General features: G+C 44.9%; 1 protein-coding gene across 1 annotated transcript in view; it reads right to left on the bottom strand.

Moving 5' to 3' along the window:
• Positions 1–17,247, bottom strand: part of ATP12A (ATPase H+/K+ transporting non-gastric alpha2 subunit) — a 31,488-nt gene extending 14,241 nt beyond the window's left edge. The window contains exons 1-11 of the mRNA XM_037134510.2: positions 17,152–17,247; positions 16,326–16,481; positions 13,488–13,547; positions 10,801–11,004; positions 9,903–10,016; positions 8,824–8,958; positions 8,582–8,699; positions 8,075–8,343; positions 6,761–6,959; positions 6,488–6,597; positions 4,704–4,838 (exon numbers count right to left, since the gene is read on the bottom strand). Coding sequence (XP_036990405.2) covers positions 4,704–4,838; positions 6,488–6,597; positions 6,761–6,959; positions 8,075–8,343; positions 8,582–8,699; positions 8,824–8,958; positions 9,903–10,016; positions 10,801–11,004; positions 13,488–13,547; positions 16,326–16,481; positions 17,152–17,160 — 1,509 coding nt within the window. The 5' untranslated portion in view covers positions 17,161–17,247. The remainder of the gene's footprint in view (positions 1–4,703; positions 4,839–6,487; positions 6,598–6,760; positions 6,960–8,074; positions 8,344–8,581; positions 8,700–8,823; positions 8,959–9,902; positions 10,017–10,800; positions 11,005–13,487; positions 13,548–16,325; positions 16,482–17,151) is intronic.
• Positions 17,248–19,688: the final 2,441 nt, after the last annotated feature.

Raw genomic sequence — 19,688 nt, 5'->3', positions numbered from 1 at the left:
CTTCTCAAAAGAAACCTTGCAGGCAGTAAGGGGCCAGAAAGAAGTATTCAAAGTCTGAAAGGCAAGAAACTACATCCAAGATTACTTTATCTAGCAAAGCTATCATTTAGAATGGAAGGGCAGATAAAGTGCTTCCTGGATAAGGTCAAGTTAAAGAAATTCATCATCACCAAGCCCTTATTATATGAAATGTTAAAGGGACTTATCTAAGAAAAAGAAGAGGATAAAAAGTGTGAACAATAAAATGACATCAAACTCACAACTATCAACAACAAACTATAAAATAAAAACAAAAAGTAAGCAAAGAGCTAGAATAGGGACAGAACCACAGAAATGGAGATAACATAGAGGGCTATCAGCAGGGAGGAGGAGAGGAAGAATGGGGGGAAAAGGTACAGGGAATAAGAAGCTTAAATGGTAGGTACAAAATAGACAGGGGAAGGTTAAGAATAGTATAGGAAATGGAGAAGACAAAGAACTTATATATAGGACCCATGGACATGAACTAAGGAGAGCTAATGCTGGAAGGCAGGGATGAAGGGTAGAGGGGGATAAAAGGGAGAAAAAACTGGGACAACTATAATAGCATAATCAATAAGATATACTTGAGACTTCCGCCAAGATGGAGGCGTAGGTGGAAGCACTGTACCTTCTCGCACAACCAAGTCTAAAAACAACAAAGTTTTAGCAACAAAAATGGAGCCAAACCACAGAAAATTGAACTATGTGGAAGTCTGACAACAACGAACCTTTCAGCCAGGCCGGTAAGAGGGGTGAAGCCAGCAGTGGAGCAGGGTCCAGCAGGAAAGATCCACCAGACCAACCTGGGCACGCAACCCAGGCACACAGGCAGCTGTGGGCGGATCCCAGGTGTGAAGTAGCAGTGGGCAGACCCAGTGAGGGTGCAAGGCGGCAGACTGACCTCAGTCACACATTCGCGCGCAGATAAACGGGCGAAGGAGTGAGCAGTGAGACGGACCGCGCAGGCCCCAGCAGCAGGAAGCAGCAGAGGGGACCGCTATTGCCCCCCTTTGACTCCACCCCCACATACAGAGTCACAACCCAGTGACCTGGGTGGCCCCGCCCTGGTGAACACCTAAGGCTCCACTCCTCATATGTAACAGGCGTGAACAGACCAAAACATTATGGCTCAAGAAGAACTCAAAGCCCCAGAGCCCATAAATCTAAGCGACCAAGAAATAGCCAAACTTTCAGATGCACAGTTCAAAACACTGGTGATCAGGATCCTCACAGAACTGGTGGATTTTAGTCACAAATTAGAGGAACATATGAAGGCTAAACTAATCGAAATGAAGGGGAATGCACAGGAAAGCAATAGCGGGAAAGGAAATGCACAGGAAAGGAAACTGGAACTCAAACCAAGGGAGTGGACCAGAAAGAAGAAAAAAATGACCAAACAGAAAAACATGAAGAAACAAGAATTGAAAAAACTGAGGAGGGGCTTAGGAACCTCCAGGACATTTTTAAATGCTCCAACATCCGAATTATAGGGGTACCAGAAGGGGAAGAGGAACAGCCACAAATTGAAAACTTATTTGAACAAATAATAAACGAGAACTTCCCCAATCTGGCAAAGGTAATAGACTTCCAGGAAATCCAGGAAGCTCAGAGAGTCCCAAAGAAGCTGGACCCAAGAAGGAACACACCAAAGCACATCATAATTATATTAGCCAAGATTAAAATGAAGGAGAGAATCCTAGAAGCAGCAAGAGATAAGGGGAAAGTCACCTACAAAGGACTTCCCATCAGACTGTCAGCTGATTTCTCAAAAGAGACCTTATAGGCAAGAAGGGCTGGAAAGAAGTATTCCAAGTCATGAAATCCAAAGACCTACAACCAAGATTGCTCTATCCAGCAAGGCTTTCATTTAGAATGGAAGGACAGATAAAGTGCTTCTCAGATAAGATCAAATTCAAGGAGTTCATCATCACCAAGCCCTTATTATATGAAATGTTAAAGGGACTTATCTAAGAAAAAGAAGATAAAAAATATGAACAGTGAGAGGACAGCAAACTCACAGTTATTAAGAACCACACCTAAAACAAAAGCAAACTTAGAGGACAGCTAGATCAGGAGCGAACCATAGAAATGAAGATCACGTGGAAGGTTAGCAACAGGGGAGTGGGAGAAGGAGAAGGGGGGATAAGGTACAGAAAACAAGTAGCATAGATGGTAGGTAGAAAATAGATAGGGGGGAGGGCAAGAATAGTAGGGAAAATATAGAATCTAAAGAACTTGAGACTCGTGGTCATAAACTAAAGGGGGGAATGATGGGGGAGAGGGGTGTGAAGGGTGGAGGGGAATGAAGAGGGGGAAATAGAACAACTGTAATGGCACAATCAATAAAATATATTTTTAAAAAAGATATTCTTGAAAAAAAGAAATTTCAGGAAGCTGGAGTATTTAAGATACAATTAATAAGTTTAAGAGAAAAATTCTACCATTTTGGTCTAGCAGTTGATTCTAAATCGGTAGTTTTTAAACTTCCAGATATCAAACATGAGTACGATAAAAAAAAAATAGAGGGCAAACATAGATTTGCCAGCTCTTCCCAGCACCCCTCCCCCCATGGCTAAGTAAAGACGTTAAAAAGGACTAACCAACCAAATCAAACCAAAAGCAAACCAAACAGAAAACCTCCCATCTACTATCAGTCTAATTTTCTCAAAGATAGAGCATTTTAATGTTTAAAAAGTAAGAAAAATAAACACATATAATGAGTGCTGTTCTGCATGCTTACAGTTACTCATATAATTCTCAGAACTGCCCTAAGGCTGTAAGTACTCTTACCACCTTTTCCAAGGCAGGAAGCTCAATGTGGAAAGGTTAAATGACTCATGAAGGTCACACAGTAGCAGGTCCCTGGTGGAGTTGGGGGTGGGGGAGGTTTAATTCAGGATGCCAGGTGTGAGACCCACCCTGATCATGAAGGATATAAAGGATAATCATTTAAATGAACAGATTCATCTTCACATAAAACTTTATAAAATATTGTCCTAAAAATCCAATTTGCATAAATTACTGAAAGTCTCTTCATGTACCAGTCTCAGTTTGGGGAATTGCCATTTTAACGTCAATAAGACATAGACTCTCCACTTTGTTTCCTTCAGTTGACTGAAAATTTCCAAGGTCATGACATTTAATGCTCAAGGGTAGAGTTAAAATGGCAACAGCAACATCCAAAGAGGTGCTTTGGCCTTATCAGCAGAAACATACACAGGCCCTTTTCTTTCTAGTCTCAACTCTGGTAGCCCATTTTCTCGCTCCATTTTTTATACATGAGGCCTCATGGGACCTGCTTTTCCACATTTCTCATATGACAAAGGAAGTTTTTACTGGAATAGATGAAGGATTCTGAGTCTTGTTCCTGCCTGCAAGGCCATCCAACCTGCTGTGAAAAGAGCATAGACTCCCTACTGTGAAGAGCATGTGAGTCCTTGCTCTGGCCCTTACCAGCTATGTGATATAGCTCTGGGCCTCACTCTCTATCTTACAGAGCTGGGGTGAGAATCAAGAGATTTAATACATATGGAAGTTAGCACACAGGCTATGATTACTATTGTTATTTTAGGATTGTGACTCATTGTATTTTCACTAAAGTTTTGAAGAAGAGATCTGCTTTCCTGGTTTTAAAGTTTGACATTGCACAATTTTGCTGGTTGTCTATTTGGCTAACTGCAGTTCTTCATTGGTGCATTATCCGCAAAGATGTTTGCAACAACCATTTCTTTTCCATCTAAACAAAATGACAGTGTAATCACCAGAAACTCTGACACAAACATGGCTATGCTGTTTATACACTTTAGTGTTAATGCAAATACCAAATCATAATGACTGTCATTGCTGGAGTCTACTGGAAAACTCACCAGCAGCAGGACCTTGGTCTATATACACACTATTTGTCCAAACACAGGAGGACAGTAGTGTTTGGTTTTTGGCCAACCCTGAATTGAGAGGAGACATCCAGACAAGAACAGCCATTTTCTTCCTGAGAAATGAGTAGATAGAAGATCCCTATGGGATTGAACCGGAAAGTCATGCGGCTGGCCATCAGAGAGACTCCTCACTGGTTTGGTAAAGAGCAAGGCTTTGTTATATGGACTGAGCAAAGCTGTTCTTCCTCTGAGTTATGTGGTAGAAACAGCATGCTTTTTTTTTTGATGCTGGTGTGAGTCTGGTGACATCAGCACACTCAGAGGCCTGTTTCCTTACCTATAAATTGGGATTGATTAGTACTATTTCATGTGCTTATGTGAGGATCAATAAGACAATGTATGTGAATCACCTGACAAAAACTGAGGGCACAGTTAGCTATTCCTCCACCCTCACATTTCATTTACCCTTTGGGCTCTGGACATTGCCCCTCACTTGTGCTAGTCACCCCACGGGGTCGTGTGTGTGTGTGTGTGTGTGTGTGTGTAAGTGAGGGTGTATGTGAATGTGCCTGTAATAGACATAGATTGTTCCAGGAGCAGCCTGGCCAACCAGATTCTTTTTGTCTACCTGTTTTGGGCCAGCAAGAAAAAAACCTGTTCCGAATTTATCAGACATCCAGCCCGTCCATTTTGGAGGACTGTTTTTGAAATCAAGTATCACTCAAAATCCATACTAACCTAAGCGTACGTATAGGTAGAAATGCTGTTCTCATCATAACATTGATTCTCTTGTGAGGAACAACTCACCTGAAATTTGTTGGTGGAGTTAAAAGGGATTTCTGCTACTTTGTGGTTTCTTTTTCTAATGTCCATCACATCCCCCAAAACCACCTCTGAAAATTTCAAAAGAGCAGTTTCCGAGGCATCTCCAACCACAACTCTCTGAGAATCAAAAGAGATTAAAAATATATATATTTATGCAGCATATAATCTGGTTCTTTCAGGATTATTTTCAATGAACCAACATGTTGCCTTACTAATAAGCTTACCATCTAGCTGGAGAGACAAAATGATGTCACACAATTGTGACTGAGTTAAATTAAGATCATGGTAAAAGTGTTAAAGTGAGTCAGTTGGAGTGTCATCTCATGCACCAAACATTGTGGGTTCCATCCCTGGTGACCGATCAATGCTTCTCTCACATTTCTGGTCTGTCTGTCTCTCTCTCCCCCCTTCCTCTGTAAAATCAATAAACATATCCTCATATCCTGAGTGATGCCACCTAGTACTAGGCATTAGCAAATCTCAAACTCAGAGCTCTGACAGCTAATGGGTTTCATGAAAAAAGCAGTTAGGAACTAGATCTTGAAAAGAGAGAAGAAAGCCTTCTCGAATCCAGAATGTCACAAATGGAGGCAAGAAGTGGAAGACTTCTGGCATAAGCACCAGAAGGACAAATGGATGTGGAGGGCCCTGAAAGGCAGGCTGAGGTCTGAATTTGAGAAGCAGTAAACAGAGAAGCACAGGAAAATTTTAAGCAAAGTTGGGTGGCATTTTTCATCTAATGCAGTTTTTAAGGAAAACTAGTGCCATGCAAGAAAGACTGGGGCAGATATAAACCAGAGTTGCACAGGACAAGTATGAGGCTGACACAGTTATTTAGATGCAAGGTATTGGTGATAATAGAAGTGTAATATTATAGATATTTTGAAGCAAGAATGATAGCACTTTGTGAGGAGAAAGTAAAGATGATTTCTAAAAGTTTTGGCCCAGATGACAAGTAAAATGGTGATGTCACAGAAAAAACAGAAAAATTGGGACAATATTTGTTGAGAGTCTAATAGTCAAAACTTCTAAGTGGAAACACAGCTAGCTGGAGATCCATGCAGTTAGGGTGAGAAGTTAGAACTGGACATAAGGATTTGAAAGACAGCAAAGTGATTGGCCATGAAGATAACTGACAAGCTGATAGAGAAAGAAAAACAAACAAAGATATAAGAAAATAAACAGTCGATAAAGAAAACAAATGGCAAATAGAAATTTCTCATAGATTTGGCACAGAGAGCATAGATTCAGTGACTTACTGGGAGGTAGTAGGAGAGAGAAAGAAAGGGCAAAAGAGTGAGGAAGTGAGGCAAAGGGAAAAAGGAAGCTAGTTTATTGCATATTCCAATATTCCAGGACCCCTTAGAGCATTTGCTGCCAAGAAGATTGTGTCCTAAAATCAGTCCTTTTATTTCCATCCAATTATATTTTAAAATTCAGTGAATGGTGTTTATGCAATAAAAATTTTTGATCATATCTACTTATCTGATTAAGAAGTCAGGAAAGTAACTTAAGGGCACATTCATTTTCTGGAATGAGATAAAATTTTAAAAGGATTGAGATCAGTCTGAGACCTTTAGACCTCTCTGTGATGTTGCAAAGCTAGTTAGAATGAGGGAAATCTTCTGTAGGTCTTGGAAGCAGGTCTTGCCCTTACTAGTACAAACTTTCCTGTGTTGAAGAGATTAAACCTAGCATCAAGTCAGAACAGGGAAAGTGACTTCAAATTGACTGTGGTTTAAGACCAAGCAATGCAGATGCTTTACCTTCATGATGGGAACACTTTCCTGTCCTGGTCTGAACTCAGCTCGGTTACACAATGTGATTATCTTTGATAGGGAGGCCCAGGTTCCAGAGCTTTGATCAAAAGTTTGCTCTGGAAAAAAGAAAGCACAGGGGATGCAGTGGGTTCTGGGCTCACTCTCTACAACCAAACTATTCACACAATTCTGAGACTGCTCACCAACACTGCCACACTTGGGGGTGCCCTTCTACTCTAGCCCAAAGGTTTGGGCCAGACTGTGCTCCAGAAGACTTACTCGAATGGTCTTCGCTGGTGTCAGCCACGAAGATCTGATTATCGAACCACAGATGGGCCACAGTCATTCTGTTCTGAGTCAGAGTCCCCGTCTTGTCTGAGCAAATGATGGAGGTGGAACCCAGCGTCTCCACTGCTTCCAGGTTCTTCACCAGGCAGTTCTTCTTGGCCATTCGTTTTGCTGTCAGTGACAGAGTCACCTGGACAGAAGAGAGAAAAACCCATTTGAATGCAAGTACAATAACAAAAATTGCAAGAACAGGACTACCTTCAGGACAGAGCTATCAATACAGAGGCAGTGGTGGATAAACCCTACATGCCATAATTCTTATTAAACATGGCATACTTCTTTTGTCTCTTTACCCCTTGAAGAAACTGATACTGAGGAACCCACAGGTAACAAATGCCAAGCCAGGTTGCTATGGCCCATATGCATTTGTATTATAGAGGGAGCTTTGGCTGCCCAGACTCTGCTGGGAAAAAAGGTGAATACATAAGGTTTGTGCCAAAGAGCTTGTCCCAAATGTTCACTTTTTGCTTTGGTGAATCAAGCAGTGTTTTATTTTAAGAGATCCAGATTTTAAAGGCTCTTAGCTCTCTCTTTTAAACCCCCCAGATCTCAAAGTTTTCTTTGGGCTCAATTTCTTCAAATTACTACCTTCTGGAATCAGAAGAGACCTGTAGTTCAGATACTTCCTCTGTCCATCTTTGCTGAGGACAACAGCAGGCCAATGATCTGAAGCTACCTTATTACCCTGAAACCATGGGTCCCTTTGTTTAGGGATGAATTGATTGGGCTCTACATAGGGAGGCCCACAACTGAATTTGGGGGAAGGTATAAGAAAGGGCTGAATTTCTCTGCAGAAAAAAGGGAAGGAATTTGTGCAACTGTGTCTGTCAGAGGAAAGAGAAATTTGCTAAACAATGTGCCTAAGTTCCTCATCTGTAGAAAATGCCAAGGAAGTTTTGGGAATGTGCAGAAGGCATCCATCTGCTTGAAAATCTGTGGCTGGTGTTTCGAGTCTGTCTTATCTAGATCTTAAGGGGAAAAGTTACATGTGCGATTTACAGATAGAGACCCTAAATGAAAATGGAAAGTTTTTGAGGACAATGCATTCAAATATGAACATCCTCTCAATTCCTTCTGTCCCTCTAAGGAATATTCAATTCAGATTATTTCCTGGTTGTCTTGACAGGGAGAAAGTGTTATTCTGAGCTGGAGGAGACCCAGAGTTTTTGGTGGGAGCTCCCCTAGCATAGAAGGGGGCATGTATTACAGGGTCAGGGGACAGGCCACTTAGCAGCATGGACTCACAGTAACAGTGGCCAGGAGGCCCTCAGGCACATTGGCCACAATGATACCAATGAGGAAAATGATGGAGTCCAGAACATGGTACTTCATGGACACTGCAATGATGAAGAAAAGGATGCCAATGGAGATGGCTACTCCTGCTACCATGTGAACAAAGTGCTCGATCTCAGTGGCAATGGGTGTCTTCTCATTCCCGACTCCTGAAGCCAGTGAGGCGATCTGGCCAATGATGGTGCGGTCACCCGTGTTGATGACCATGCCAGTCGCTGTGCCTACAATTGAAATGGACATTTTATTTCAAAAGTCCTCAGCTAGGAGAGGACCACAGCCTGCTCATTTGCCTCTCTTTTGTTGGCTTACGTGATCAATTAGCACATGATATTACAAAGGTCAACATCAATTCTCTAGGCCCTGCAATTTCAAGTTTTCTCTTGGACAAGATTTGTATAAAACATGGAAAGAGACACAACCATAGAGCCTAAAGGGCTCCTGAGAGCCAGCCAGACTTACCTTCCAGACAGGTGGTGGAATAGAAGCCAATGTTCTTTGTCTCCAGGGGGTTGTTGTGGGTGAACTCACAGGAGCGGGGCTGGGGCTCAGACTCCCCAGTGAGAGATGAATTGTCGACCTAGAAGAAATTGTGAAAAAGTTCAATATGAGGTACTGTGTCCCCTGACCCAGTTATGCCGAGAGCTGGAAGGACCACAGAATGCCAGCCAGTTATCAGCCTGATCCTCAGCCCTGACACTTGCCTTGCACCCCTGGGTGAATAGTAGCCTGATGTCTGCAGGGATCTGGTCCCCTCCTTTAATCTCCACTATGTCCCCCACAACCAGCTGCTCTGCCGGAATGATCTTCTTCTCTGAATCTCGAATGACAAGTGCTTGCTGCAAAAGAAAATGTGATAGACACTTCAGATCTGCAGTGATGCTGACACTCTTCCAGCTACTCCTTACTCAAACTCAGGCGGCAGTCAGAATGGCAAAAAATAAAAGACTTTGACCTGGGCATGAAGACCCTAAGAATCATTTTTTTTTTCTTGAGGAGGAGGTCCTAGTGATATTCTTGGATCCATAAAATGTACTGTGGGCAGATACAGCAAAGGGACAGCCTGGGTCTGACTAAAAGGGGTGAAAACTCCAGGCTGGGATGTCAAGGAAGAACCCTGAAGGTTGAATCAAAGGGCTTAATAATCTTGCTCAGGTCAGGAAAACCTTACTGGAGGGGGATGTGAATCCCCCGTTCATTAGCACAGAAGATCCCCAGAGTCCCATTTAACTGGTAGCTTTGGAGCCCAGGGACCATGTGGTTTTCCTACTGCTGATAGTGGTGCACAGGTCTCCCTAGAGAATAACTACCAGGGTCTATTTGGGGACATGGGTACAGTGCCCCTCCCCCCACTGAGAGCATTCTGGGGCAACATGCAGTGAAGCTCAGCAGTGGCAGCCAAGATGGTCACAGATAAAAAAAAAAATCATGGGTTGACGTCCTTGGCTACCAGACTGGCACCAGACTTCAGGTACCAGAGTACCTGAATGGCTTTTGTCAGAACACCTAGCTCATCACACCTCTGAGCAGTAACAGACAATGTTGTGCAATAAGTAATGTTTCCATCCTACTATACTCTTGACTAAGCATTTTCTTGTCTCTTACCTCATTGATCATCTCAAATCCCTGAGGAAATGGGGGTTCAGAAAGATTAGGTCATTTGCCCAAGACTTCTCAAAGAGTAAAGGCTGGAGCTTGGCCTAAGCAGGAACCCCGTGCTTCCAAAGGCCTGACTCTCCTCACCTGAAGTCACGCAGAGGCAGGAGAGACAGCTGCCACTCACCTGCGGACTCATTTTACTGAAGCTGGCTATGATGTTGGTGCTCTTGGCCTCTTGGTAGTAAGCAAAGATCCCTGTGAAAATGACGACCAGAGCGAGCACGGCGCCTAGGTACACCTGGGTCAGGAGGAGAGGCATTGGTCAGAGAAAGCAGCTTCAGGGTAAACCAGGCCCCAGGGCTAAAGCACCTCACAGGAAGGCCAGAGAGATGGCAGTTGTGTCCTGGTGTAATTTATAGGCCACAAAATGTACCCATTTGAAGACTATAATTCAGTGATTTTTAAAACATTTATACAATTGTTTATTGAAGTTGCAACAATCACCACCATCCAATTTTAGACCATTTCCATCATCCCAATAAGACCCCTTGAGCCCACTGCCAGCTTCCCCGCTCCCGCTCCCAGTCCTAGCAACCAGTGACCGGCTTTGTCTCCAGGCCGCGTCTGTTCTGGGCATGTCATACCAATGGAATTACAGTGTGTGGCCCCTTTGCATCTGACTCCTTTCTCTCGGCTTCATGTTGGCCAGTGAGGTTTTTGTGGTGTTGCTGCCCAGTGATAAGCAGGCACATATGCTTCCCATGTTAAAGGGAGAGAATTAGATTTCAGGAGACAGAGCCCCAAAATACTTCATAAGCATATACATGTTTTTAAACTTAGGAACTTACAATGTTTCTCTTTCCCTCTCTCTTTTTAAAATTCATGTTCATACTGCTTCTGAGACATCAGAAAGTCAGATATAATTTCTATTTTACAGCTGGGAAAATAATTGATTTTCCCAAACCAAAGCAGTGACTGGTCAGTGGGAGACTCTTGATTCCACCCAGGGCTCCTCACTTTATAAATCTGGTTTTCCCTGTCACTAGTTCAGCAAAACCACACAGGAGACCCAGGTGCCTTACATTGTCTAAAGATGAGGATTTGTCGGTGGAGTACTGGATCCCATATGCAATCCAACACAGGATGGCTCCTACCCACAGAAGGATGGAGAAACCCCCCACCATCTGCTTCAGAAACTTGATAATCTCTGGTGTTTCCTTGGGAGGAGAGAGGGTGTTGGGCCCATCCCGAGCCAGGAGCTCAGCAGCTTGGGTGCTGGAGAGACCCTGAAAAAGGTGAGCAAAACCCAACAGAATTAAGAAGTACAAATTGGCAGTTACAAAGTAGTCAGGGGAGGTAAAATACAGCCTAGGGAGTACAATCAATAGTATCGTAACAACTATGTTTGGGGCAAGGTGGGTACTAGACTTATTGTGTGTGTGTGTGGCGGGGGGGAATCACTTCACAAGTTACACAACTGTCTAACCACTATTCTGTATATCTGAAACTAATAAAATATTGAATGTCAACTATAGTTGAAAAGAATTAAAATTAAAACAATAAAAAACAAACAAACAAAAAGCCTCATACAAAATTAAACACTTGTCCTGCCTTGAGTTAGACATCATACTTCTGCAAGTTTTGGGGAGGAGTTACCATGCCCAGGGAGGGCCTGGGAAAAGTGGATGATGGCTCATTATTACCACTTTTTAAAAAGGTATATTTAATGCTTAATGTCAGCCGGGCAGTGTTCTCCACATATGTACTCACTTTGTTTTTCAAAATAATCCTTGGAAGAAGGGACTACTACTATCCTCACCTTACAGACATGGAATTTGAGGCATCTGGTCTTTAGGTCACCAGGACTTGACCAGGCATCTGGACCCAGAGCTGCCATATTCTTTCTGCCAAGGTGGTTGTTTCTTAAAAATTTAGCCAGAGATAGCAGCAATCTGGCTATCACATCAGCAAGTCACCAAGGTCATGTAGTAACAACCAGAAAATATTGTCTTTTCTGGAACTTTGATATGGCACTTGGCTGATTTTTCATCTTTAAGTCTTGTGCTTTTCTGCTTTTCTAGGTATTGACCCTAAGTTCTAAGTTCTTGTTCATCCCAAGACTTATAAGTCCTACCAACCTGAGGCACACATGGCCAGTCACTTCTTGTCAGAAGCCCTTCATTCACAGGCACGTGGAGCTCTGCCTTGAAATCCTGAACTATCATCCACAAGGGTTTCCCCCCAGAACTACCTTTTATAGAGAAAGTCTTTTACATAACTTCTCTCCCTAATTATGTTGTAAGCAGTTAGAGGTAAGGACCCTGTGCTTCTTCATCTGTGTCTTGTACAGGGCCCACTGCTTTTTCTGTAGCAGAGGTCCACACAGTTGTTGAATAACTGGATTTTGAGTCTCGGACTAGATATCATCACCCCCTGCCTTTTGCAATTCCTTTTCTAGAACCTTAAACTCATCATCACCTCTCCCTCCCACTGCTTTCTCTAATCTCTTGCTCCCACCCCCACTAGGGCCCAGCCTACTACCTGACCCCCTGCCCACATTTCCTCCTCAGCTGGATTAGGGATTTGTTTAAAAAAACCTCAGCATCATGAGGAGAAAATGGAGACAACTGTACTTTAACAACAATTTTTTAAAATTATGAAAACCAACAACAATAACAACAACAAAACCTGTGCCTCCTAAATTTGCCTCTTCCTTCCCATCTTACTGCTGCTTCCCTGATTCACATGCTCACCTCACAGTCCTGCATTCTTCTAGACCTTCCATTTCCCACTTAGAAATGAAATGTATATATATGTACCTCTATATTAGTTTTCTCCCAAAATTGGTAAGAAAAACCAATCTTACCAATCTGTTTCCTCATTTAGTAATTATGCTTCTTATATAATTAATATAATTCTTATTCCTTAGTTTAATATGAAACTGCTGGACAGTTCCACCAAAATTACCTCTCTCTGCCTGATTTTCTACATCACCTTCCTCCCCATCCATTCCATGTATTCTGTCCTTCCTGCCCCAGATACTCTGGCAACTTAAATCTAAGGCATCATCCTATGTCCCACTGGTCAGAATCCATTGCTCAGCATGTCCTGTAGACCTCTCAGTGGAACGAAGTAGATAATATACTTTCCTATGCTTACCCCATAAGACCAGGGCTACCTGTTTTTCTTTGTCCCTCTGACTGTTTGTTCAGTGCATTGCACACAGTGGGTCTTTTGGTTGACTTGAATGGATGTAGCCAAAATCAAAGCTTTTGAAATTTGAGTTGAGTTTGATCTCACAGAGGAAGAAGTATCTCTGTGGTGGGAGAGTTGGGAGCTGCCTAAGACCACCACTCCTTCTCGGAGGAGGAGGAGGCAGACAAGCAGTGTCTAAAACTGTCACTCTGGACCCTGGCTTCTTAACATTGGTTCTCCCCATTCTTTGATAAGCGATCATACTTCCTGGGATTAAAATAAACTCTGACCATGACAATGAGCAAGCATCTGACCTTTTGGGGGAGACCATAGCTTTCTGTAGTCAGTCAGGAAAACTATATAGTCAGCATATAGCTCAGCTGAGGATCTTGACCAGGGCCTTGGTTGAGGACACCATCTCCTGATGTCAGCCACTCTCCGTCACCCACTAGGGCATTCTCAACATTGGTGCTATAAGTCACTCATCCTGAAGGTGCCAGCCACTTTCCCATACACCCTCTGCCTTTATAGTCACAGGGCTGCTCCTCCCAATCTGAGTTCCCTCATGACTTACCGTAACGATATTTGTGTGATACTTATTTTCTAATTCCTTATTGCTGAGCTTGTGGTCATCCTGAAGTCCATGGAGAGAAGAACAGAGTGAATTAGGTTATTCCAGAGATTGGAGCCCAAAGCGCTGGCAAACCCCATGGGAGCTGGGAGTGGCATAGATGATGGGAGAAGGGCCAGAAAGTATGGGAGTAAGAGACAGAGCCCTAGGTGCCCAGTGGCCCTTGCAAAGAGGGAACAGAGGGTCCTGCTATGGAAGAGGCTTGTCCTGATTCAGGGGACTTTCTGGCCACCCGGGAAGAGTTCAGACTCAATTTGTCATTTTCCACACAGTTTTTATGGACAAAGAATTCCACCTCAGTCTGAGCTCCAGCACATGTGACTCTGAATCTACATGGTGTCAAGGTACCAACTCATAGGTGAATGTGACATCAGTGGAGGTTGATGAGGAATATGAAGCAATCACATATCACATGTTGTGACAAATTCAGGACCCATGCATGACTTCTCTTATTCAAGTATTTGAGACTCAGGTAGGTCACTGATTACAAGCACCCCGTACTTTAAAAACCTGCCATATGATACCATTATGGCCTGTACTCACTAACTTTACAACAGGATCCTTAGACTCAAGCAGAGATTCTCAACCTAAGCATCGATGACATTGTGGACCGACAACTCCATTATAAATGACTTCTACCCATCAGCATCTCCTTCAGACCCAGGACAGAGTCTCTATGCTCTGATGATCCAGAACAAAGAGTTATACTGTCACTGGGACCAGAGCCACCTCTTCTTTTAAGTATATGCAAAAGCATCACGTTAACAGATTAGACTTTATGATTAAATATTTTTTTGCCTTTTCCTCAGACAGAATCTGCTTTGCTCACTCTTTCATCAATTTAAGATGGCATTGCCAGGGATTCAAAGGGTTAAAACACATTGCAATGGATGGTGGTGCTCAGTGGAATGAGTGCTGGCCTGTGAACTGAAAGGTCACTGGTTTGATTCCTACTCAGGGCACATGCCTGGGTTTTGGGCCAGGTTCCCAGCTGGGGTGTGCAAGAGGCAACCAAGTGATGTTTCTCACACATTAATGTTTCTCTCCCTCTCTTCTCTTTCTCTAAAAATAAATAAATAAATAAAATCTTTAAAAAAAAGAATTAAGACACAGCTCTGTGCACTGTGTGTTAAGCTCTGAGCAGATACAAAGAACAGGGAACAGATGAGTAGAGCCACTGTTTGTATGAATGGATCTGGGCTTCCAGAGGCTCCATTGGGAGGCTGCACACCTGTCCCCTTGGCCTTGGCTTTGGGGATGAAGATGATGTGGAAAGGCAAGAAAGGGCTGGTGGCTGGGTCACCCTCTGCTGGCCAGAATTGGGATAGCACAGGGCAGTACCCTGGGCTGGGCTTGGGTTTTTTCAGAAGCCCGGCTGCGTTTTGGCTCTCGACAAGGTTTTAATTTGCTGGAGAAGTCAGAGTGCAAGAGCATCTAAGCACCCTGTCCAAATCACAGAATTATTGGGAAGTAGGGGAACACTGATTAATCTCATAGAAATGATTTTTTAGTATTACACATCTACACAAATGCTCGAGAAAACAGATTCTCATGTTAATAATACACAAGCAAGTGACAGAATGGATATATTTTCAAGTTGTATGTGGCAATTTCAAGGAAGATTAGATATGTTTTTAATCCTGAATGCCAGAGACACATAGGAAATAAGAATGACTATCTATTGCCTGATGCTATTGAAAGTCTTCCTCCTGCTGTATTTCAATGAACCATCTTCACAAGTCTAAGTGGTAGGCATCCATTTTCATTCCCATTTTTCAAAATAGGAAACAGCTTCGGTCAAAGTCAGATTTGAGTTCAGGTCAGTCCAACTTCATGTCTGTGTTCTTAAATGTCTATTAGGATACACACAGACAGATGCTTAGTATGCTGCTCCAAGTTTCACCAGGTCTTCAGGAAAAACAGGAAGCCCTGATGTGTAGCATCTGATTATTTCTCACCATAACCAAATTTCAAGCTATTAATGGAATGTCAGGATGTCGGTCAGCTTGTCGAATTTCTGAATATTTAACCACTGGCTCTCTAGCTGCCATGAGCCTATGCCACTACCGTCTGCTCAAACAATCCTAGGGCTTTGAAGTCTGCAATAAACTTGAGTGCAGAAGCTTCCCCTTTGGTGTTTCTGAGACAAAATGTCATATTTCAGTTCTGAGGCAGCCTTTTTCCATGGCCAAAGTCCTTCTTCAATTGTAGTAATATTGCACTTTCATAAAGCACTTTAATTACAAAATACTCTTAGTCTTTTCTCACTTTTCCTCCTCACAGACCCATGCAAACTGTTTATTTCCCCTAAAGAAAGTGGAGCTTCCATGAAGCCAGGTAGTTTTTCCCAGTTACACGTAGAACTTAATGTGGTGTAAGGTCTTCTGAGTCCAGGCCCATCGGTCTTATCACTTTCTCATGAGTGATACTGGCCAACAGTTACTTCTATCTCAGTGAAGTAGCTGGAAGAAGAGTGGTTCGGGCCAAGCCTGTGAGGGCTGGAATCCACCCAGTCTTTTCCAGAGTCCCACCCGGGAATGCCTACAACCAGAATGCAGGAATCCTGTGGAGGCCTGACCCCTGGGCCCATAGTATCGTCATACCTTTCTTTTACTCCCTTTTTAAAAAAAAACAAGGAAACAATCTTACAGGAAAACTCAAAAACCCTTGGGATTGCTTCTTCTTTTGGAAAAGGAAGGTATAGGGACAGCCTCCCTGTAAGCTTCCCAGGGAGGACAGCACTCAGTGATCCCCTTTGGTTTAATGGCCCAATGCACTGACCAGATCAACTTCTTTCCTCAGCTCTTCTTTGTGGTGATTCTTTCTCAGTTCCAAGCAGTTGTCCAGTAGGCCCCTGTACTTCTTGCCACCCTCCTTGTCTGTTTGCTCCATGTCTTTAGCTCCACTGAGCTCCACAGAGTAAATTTGGAGTGTTTTCTGAAAGAGAAGCAGATGTGCAGTGTTAGCCCCGATGGGTTTTCTGACCTCCCCTGAAACTCAGTGACTGCCCTCGCAACCAGCACCACGCCCCCCCCCCCTTTCCCTGGGGAAAGGAAGGAGCTAGACTGCGAGGAGGTTCCTCCGCCTTCAAACAGCAGTTTCCTAGCCCACTTTTTCCTCTCCTCTCTCTTCCTGTGTGAAGGGCAGGCTGGGGACACCTCTCCCGGGTGGGGGGAAAGATGGGATGTGATTTCCCGACCTAGAAAGAACACCCCTCCAAGGAGCCGTGGGGTCTCCCTAGGACCTCGCTTCCCGTTTCTTGGATAGAGGGTCCTCACTGCCCCATTTTTGGGGGGTGGAGGGTGCCCGCTGCTATCCCGTTTCTTGGGTTGGGGTGTGCCCCCTGAGCTGGTGAACCTCAGCCCCAGGCAGGGTGCGCATCTACGCACCAAGGTGCATCACGGTGCCACCCTCCAAATCGGGGCTGCCCTGGGACCCCGTCCCTCCTCGCATCTGGGGCTGGGTCGTCTCCCCAGGAGGCTCAGCTCAGACTGAGGGCCTGGGGTGGGGAGGAGAGAGGAGTGGCTCGAAGGCCAGACAGCGCGGGTGCAGGCAGCCCTCCACATCCCCGCACCTCCCGACCCGCCCGGGGCCTGGCTGCACGCACCTCTCCCATGAAGCTGAGCGGGCGGGCCCGCGTCCAGGCCACGGCGGTTAGAGCGGCTGATCAGGCCGCGGAGCAGACGGCGGAGCAAACCCGTGCGCGCCGGGGCAGTTGCGCGCTGTCGCTGGCGGAAGAGGCGGCTGCACTTTAAATGCCACGCGCCCTGCCCCCGCTTGTCCCCGCGCCCTGGCTTCGGGGACCCACGCCCTTTGCCGCCTGATAGTGCGACTTGCTTACCAATAATGGAGTTAATACAAGTACACTACCAGTACAGCGGGCACGCGGCCGGCCTGGCGACACTTGCTCTCTGAGGTGCCCTTTAGGGAACGGAAGGATGCTCTTGGACCGTAGGCACGAGTTCTCCTCTAAGGGAATTTGAGGGCAACGGAGAGCCTCTGGGGAGCAGCCGAATTACTTTGCAGGATCCAGATAGGAATTGGGAATCGGAAAAAATTTGAGAGGGAGAGAGTGGAGAAGAAAGAGGGGAAATTCATGGCCAAGCCGAGGGGCCGCAGGGTCTGAGGACTCGGGTCAGGGTCTTGGGGCGCAGAACTGAAACTGTAGGCTGGGCGTCCCCGCCGACCCGGAGGCCACCCAGAGCTCCATCCCCAGGCACCGCACACACTTCCAGCCTCCCAGGCTCCCGGCACCCCTGCTTTCTTCCCTCCCTTCCTTTCTTCTTTTCTTCCCAGAATGACAGGATTTAAAGCCTAACCACCCCTGTTGCATCCCCAGAATAGCAAATCCACACCAATGAGTCATTTCTTATCCAAACTAGATGGGAAGGGGCAGGAAGACTTGGGGTGACACCTGGTTACAAACACACATCACAGGTTCTTTGGAGTGAGAAGGGTGGGTGGGGTAGGGGATTAAAATCTTGTCCAAATTCAAGCAACAGTGGACTTCTGGGAAGGTCTGTGGCGTGTCCTTCCTCTCCCAATCCCCAGCCCCCGCCCCACCGCAGAATGCTCTTTAAGGAATCATTAGAAGATAAGGGGAGGGAGATAAGAGATTTGCGGGGAAACTGATGTTGCTATTGTTTGCTGGGAGTCTGGGAGAAGGGGGTTTGCAGGCATTAGCCGCTGCTGCTCACCTTTGCCTGTTGCAGCCCCTGCAATGTGTTTTTGGACAGGTGTGAAACAGACAAGACAAGCAGGCTGCAGGGAGAGGTGCTTCTGATCCCAAATCAAGTGGAAGCTTCCAGAGCACACCCCCTCCCCCCGGCCCATTTATACTGACTTGATTGGGGAAGGGCAGGGCTCATGCAACGGTCATGGCATAGGTTAAACATTAGAAAATTGTAATGTGTTTCCTTGGAGAAGATTCCTATTTATTCTTGCTGGTGTCCGGTTTGGGAAAGTTTTAGTTATGACCAAACCAGCCAAAACAGAACATTGTCGGGTTCTCTAGCACCTCTGAGGTCCTGCAGGGTGCCAGTCTCAGCCTCTGAGACAATGAGGTGTCCTGGAGTGCAACCTCTACCAAAAAGACAAATGGGTCCACCCTCCCCACACCCACTCTGACTCCAGAGTTACTGCTTCGCTGTCACCAGTCATCCTGCCCAGAGTCTGGGCATCCTGTTGTTCCTTGAGGGGAATGGCCTCCAGATGTCTGTGATGCAGGCACCGGGAATAGTCCTCACCTGGTAGAACTCTGAACTGGATTTCCCTGGAGACACACAGACTCACCTCCTGTTGGCTACAAAGGCGATATCACCAGGCAGTTCTGGGCAATGGACTCTAAATTCCACCCGATTCTAACGCCCTCTCTTGAGCTGCCCATAAAACCCAGGGAACAGCATAGGACACCTCCTCAGTCCTCATAATCCAGTAGTGACTTTTGTGTGAGGCTGGGCTTTCCCTTCTTTCAAAAGAAGCCTGTCCATGCCAAGAGTTTCTTCTAGAACATTTCTGGTAAAAAAAATATTGCGTATTTGGGACAAGCTGTCATATTCCTAGCTCATTTTAATACACTCAAAATTATTACACGTAATTAAATAGAAAATGTGCTAGACATAGGAGGTGGTGGGGAGAAATGGTACTAAAATTGTGTCACTCTCTGACCTCAAGGAAGTTACACTTGATCCGTTCAGTGGAGGGGAAAATTAATGAATAAACAGCAAATAACCCAACAAAGAAAAGAATGTAACACTAAATGGTATAGTCTCTAAGTGCTTTGAGTGTTGGAAGGAAAGGTGGGAGAGATGGCAAGACTTTTATTCCTTAAAATTAGTTATTCAGACTTGTTTCTATTCCTTTGCATGTCCCCTTCCCCTGTGAATCGTGTGAGAGAAGCAGAAGAGGGGCTGAGTCAGAACTTGGTGTCTATTGCTCTTGATGCCTTGAAAGGTTCTCTGCTGCTGAGTCTTGGGTGAAGGGACATCCACCAGCTGGCTCATAGGTGGGAATGTGAGGATTCAAGTACAGAGAAGGAAGAGGGCCCAGGTGACAACGGGAAGAGGAAGGTCCCCTTCCAGTCTCACATCTGGCTTAGTCGGTGCCTCTGCCCACTGTCCTTTTTCTCTCCCAGATTCCTCTCCC

Source organism: Artibeus jamaicensis, unplaced genomic scaffold (assembly GCF_021234435.1).
Source record: "Artibeus jamaicensis isolate MK-2021 breed Jamaican fruit bat unplaced genomic scaffold, CSHL_Jam_final contig_2002, whole genome shotgun sequence".
NCBI classification, from domain to species: Eukaryota; Metazoa; Chordata; class Mammalia; order Chiroptera; family Phyllostomidae; genus Artibeus; species Artibeus jamaicensis.
The sequence above is the reverse complement of the archived record's forward strand: the minus strand, read 5'-3'. Positions and strand labels throughout refer to the sequence as shown.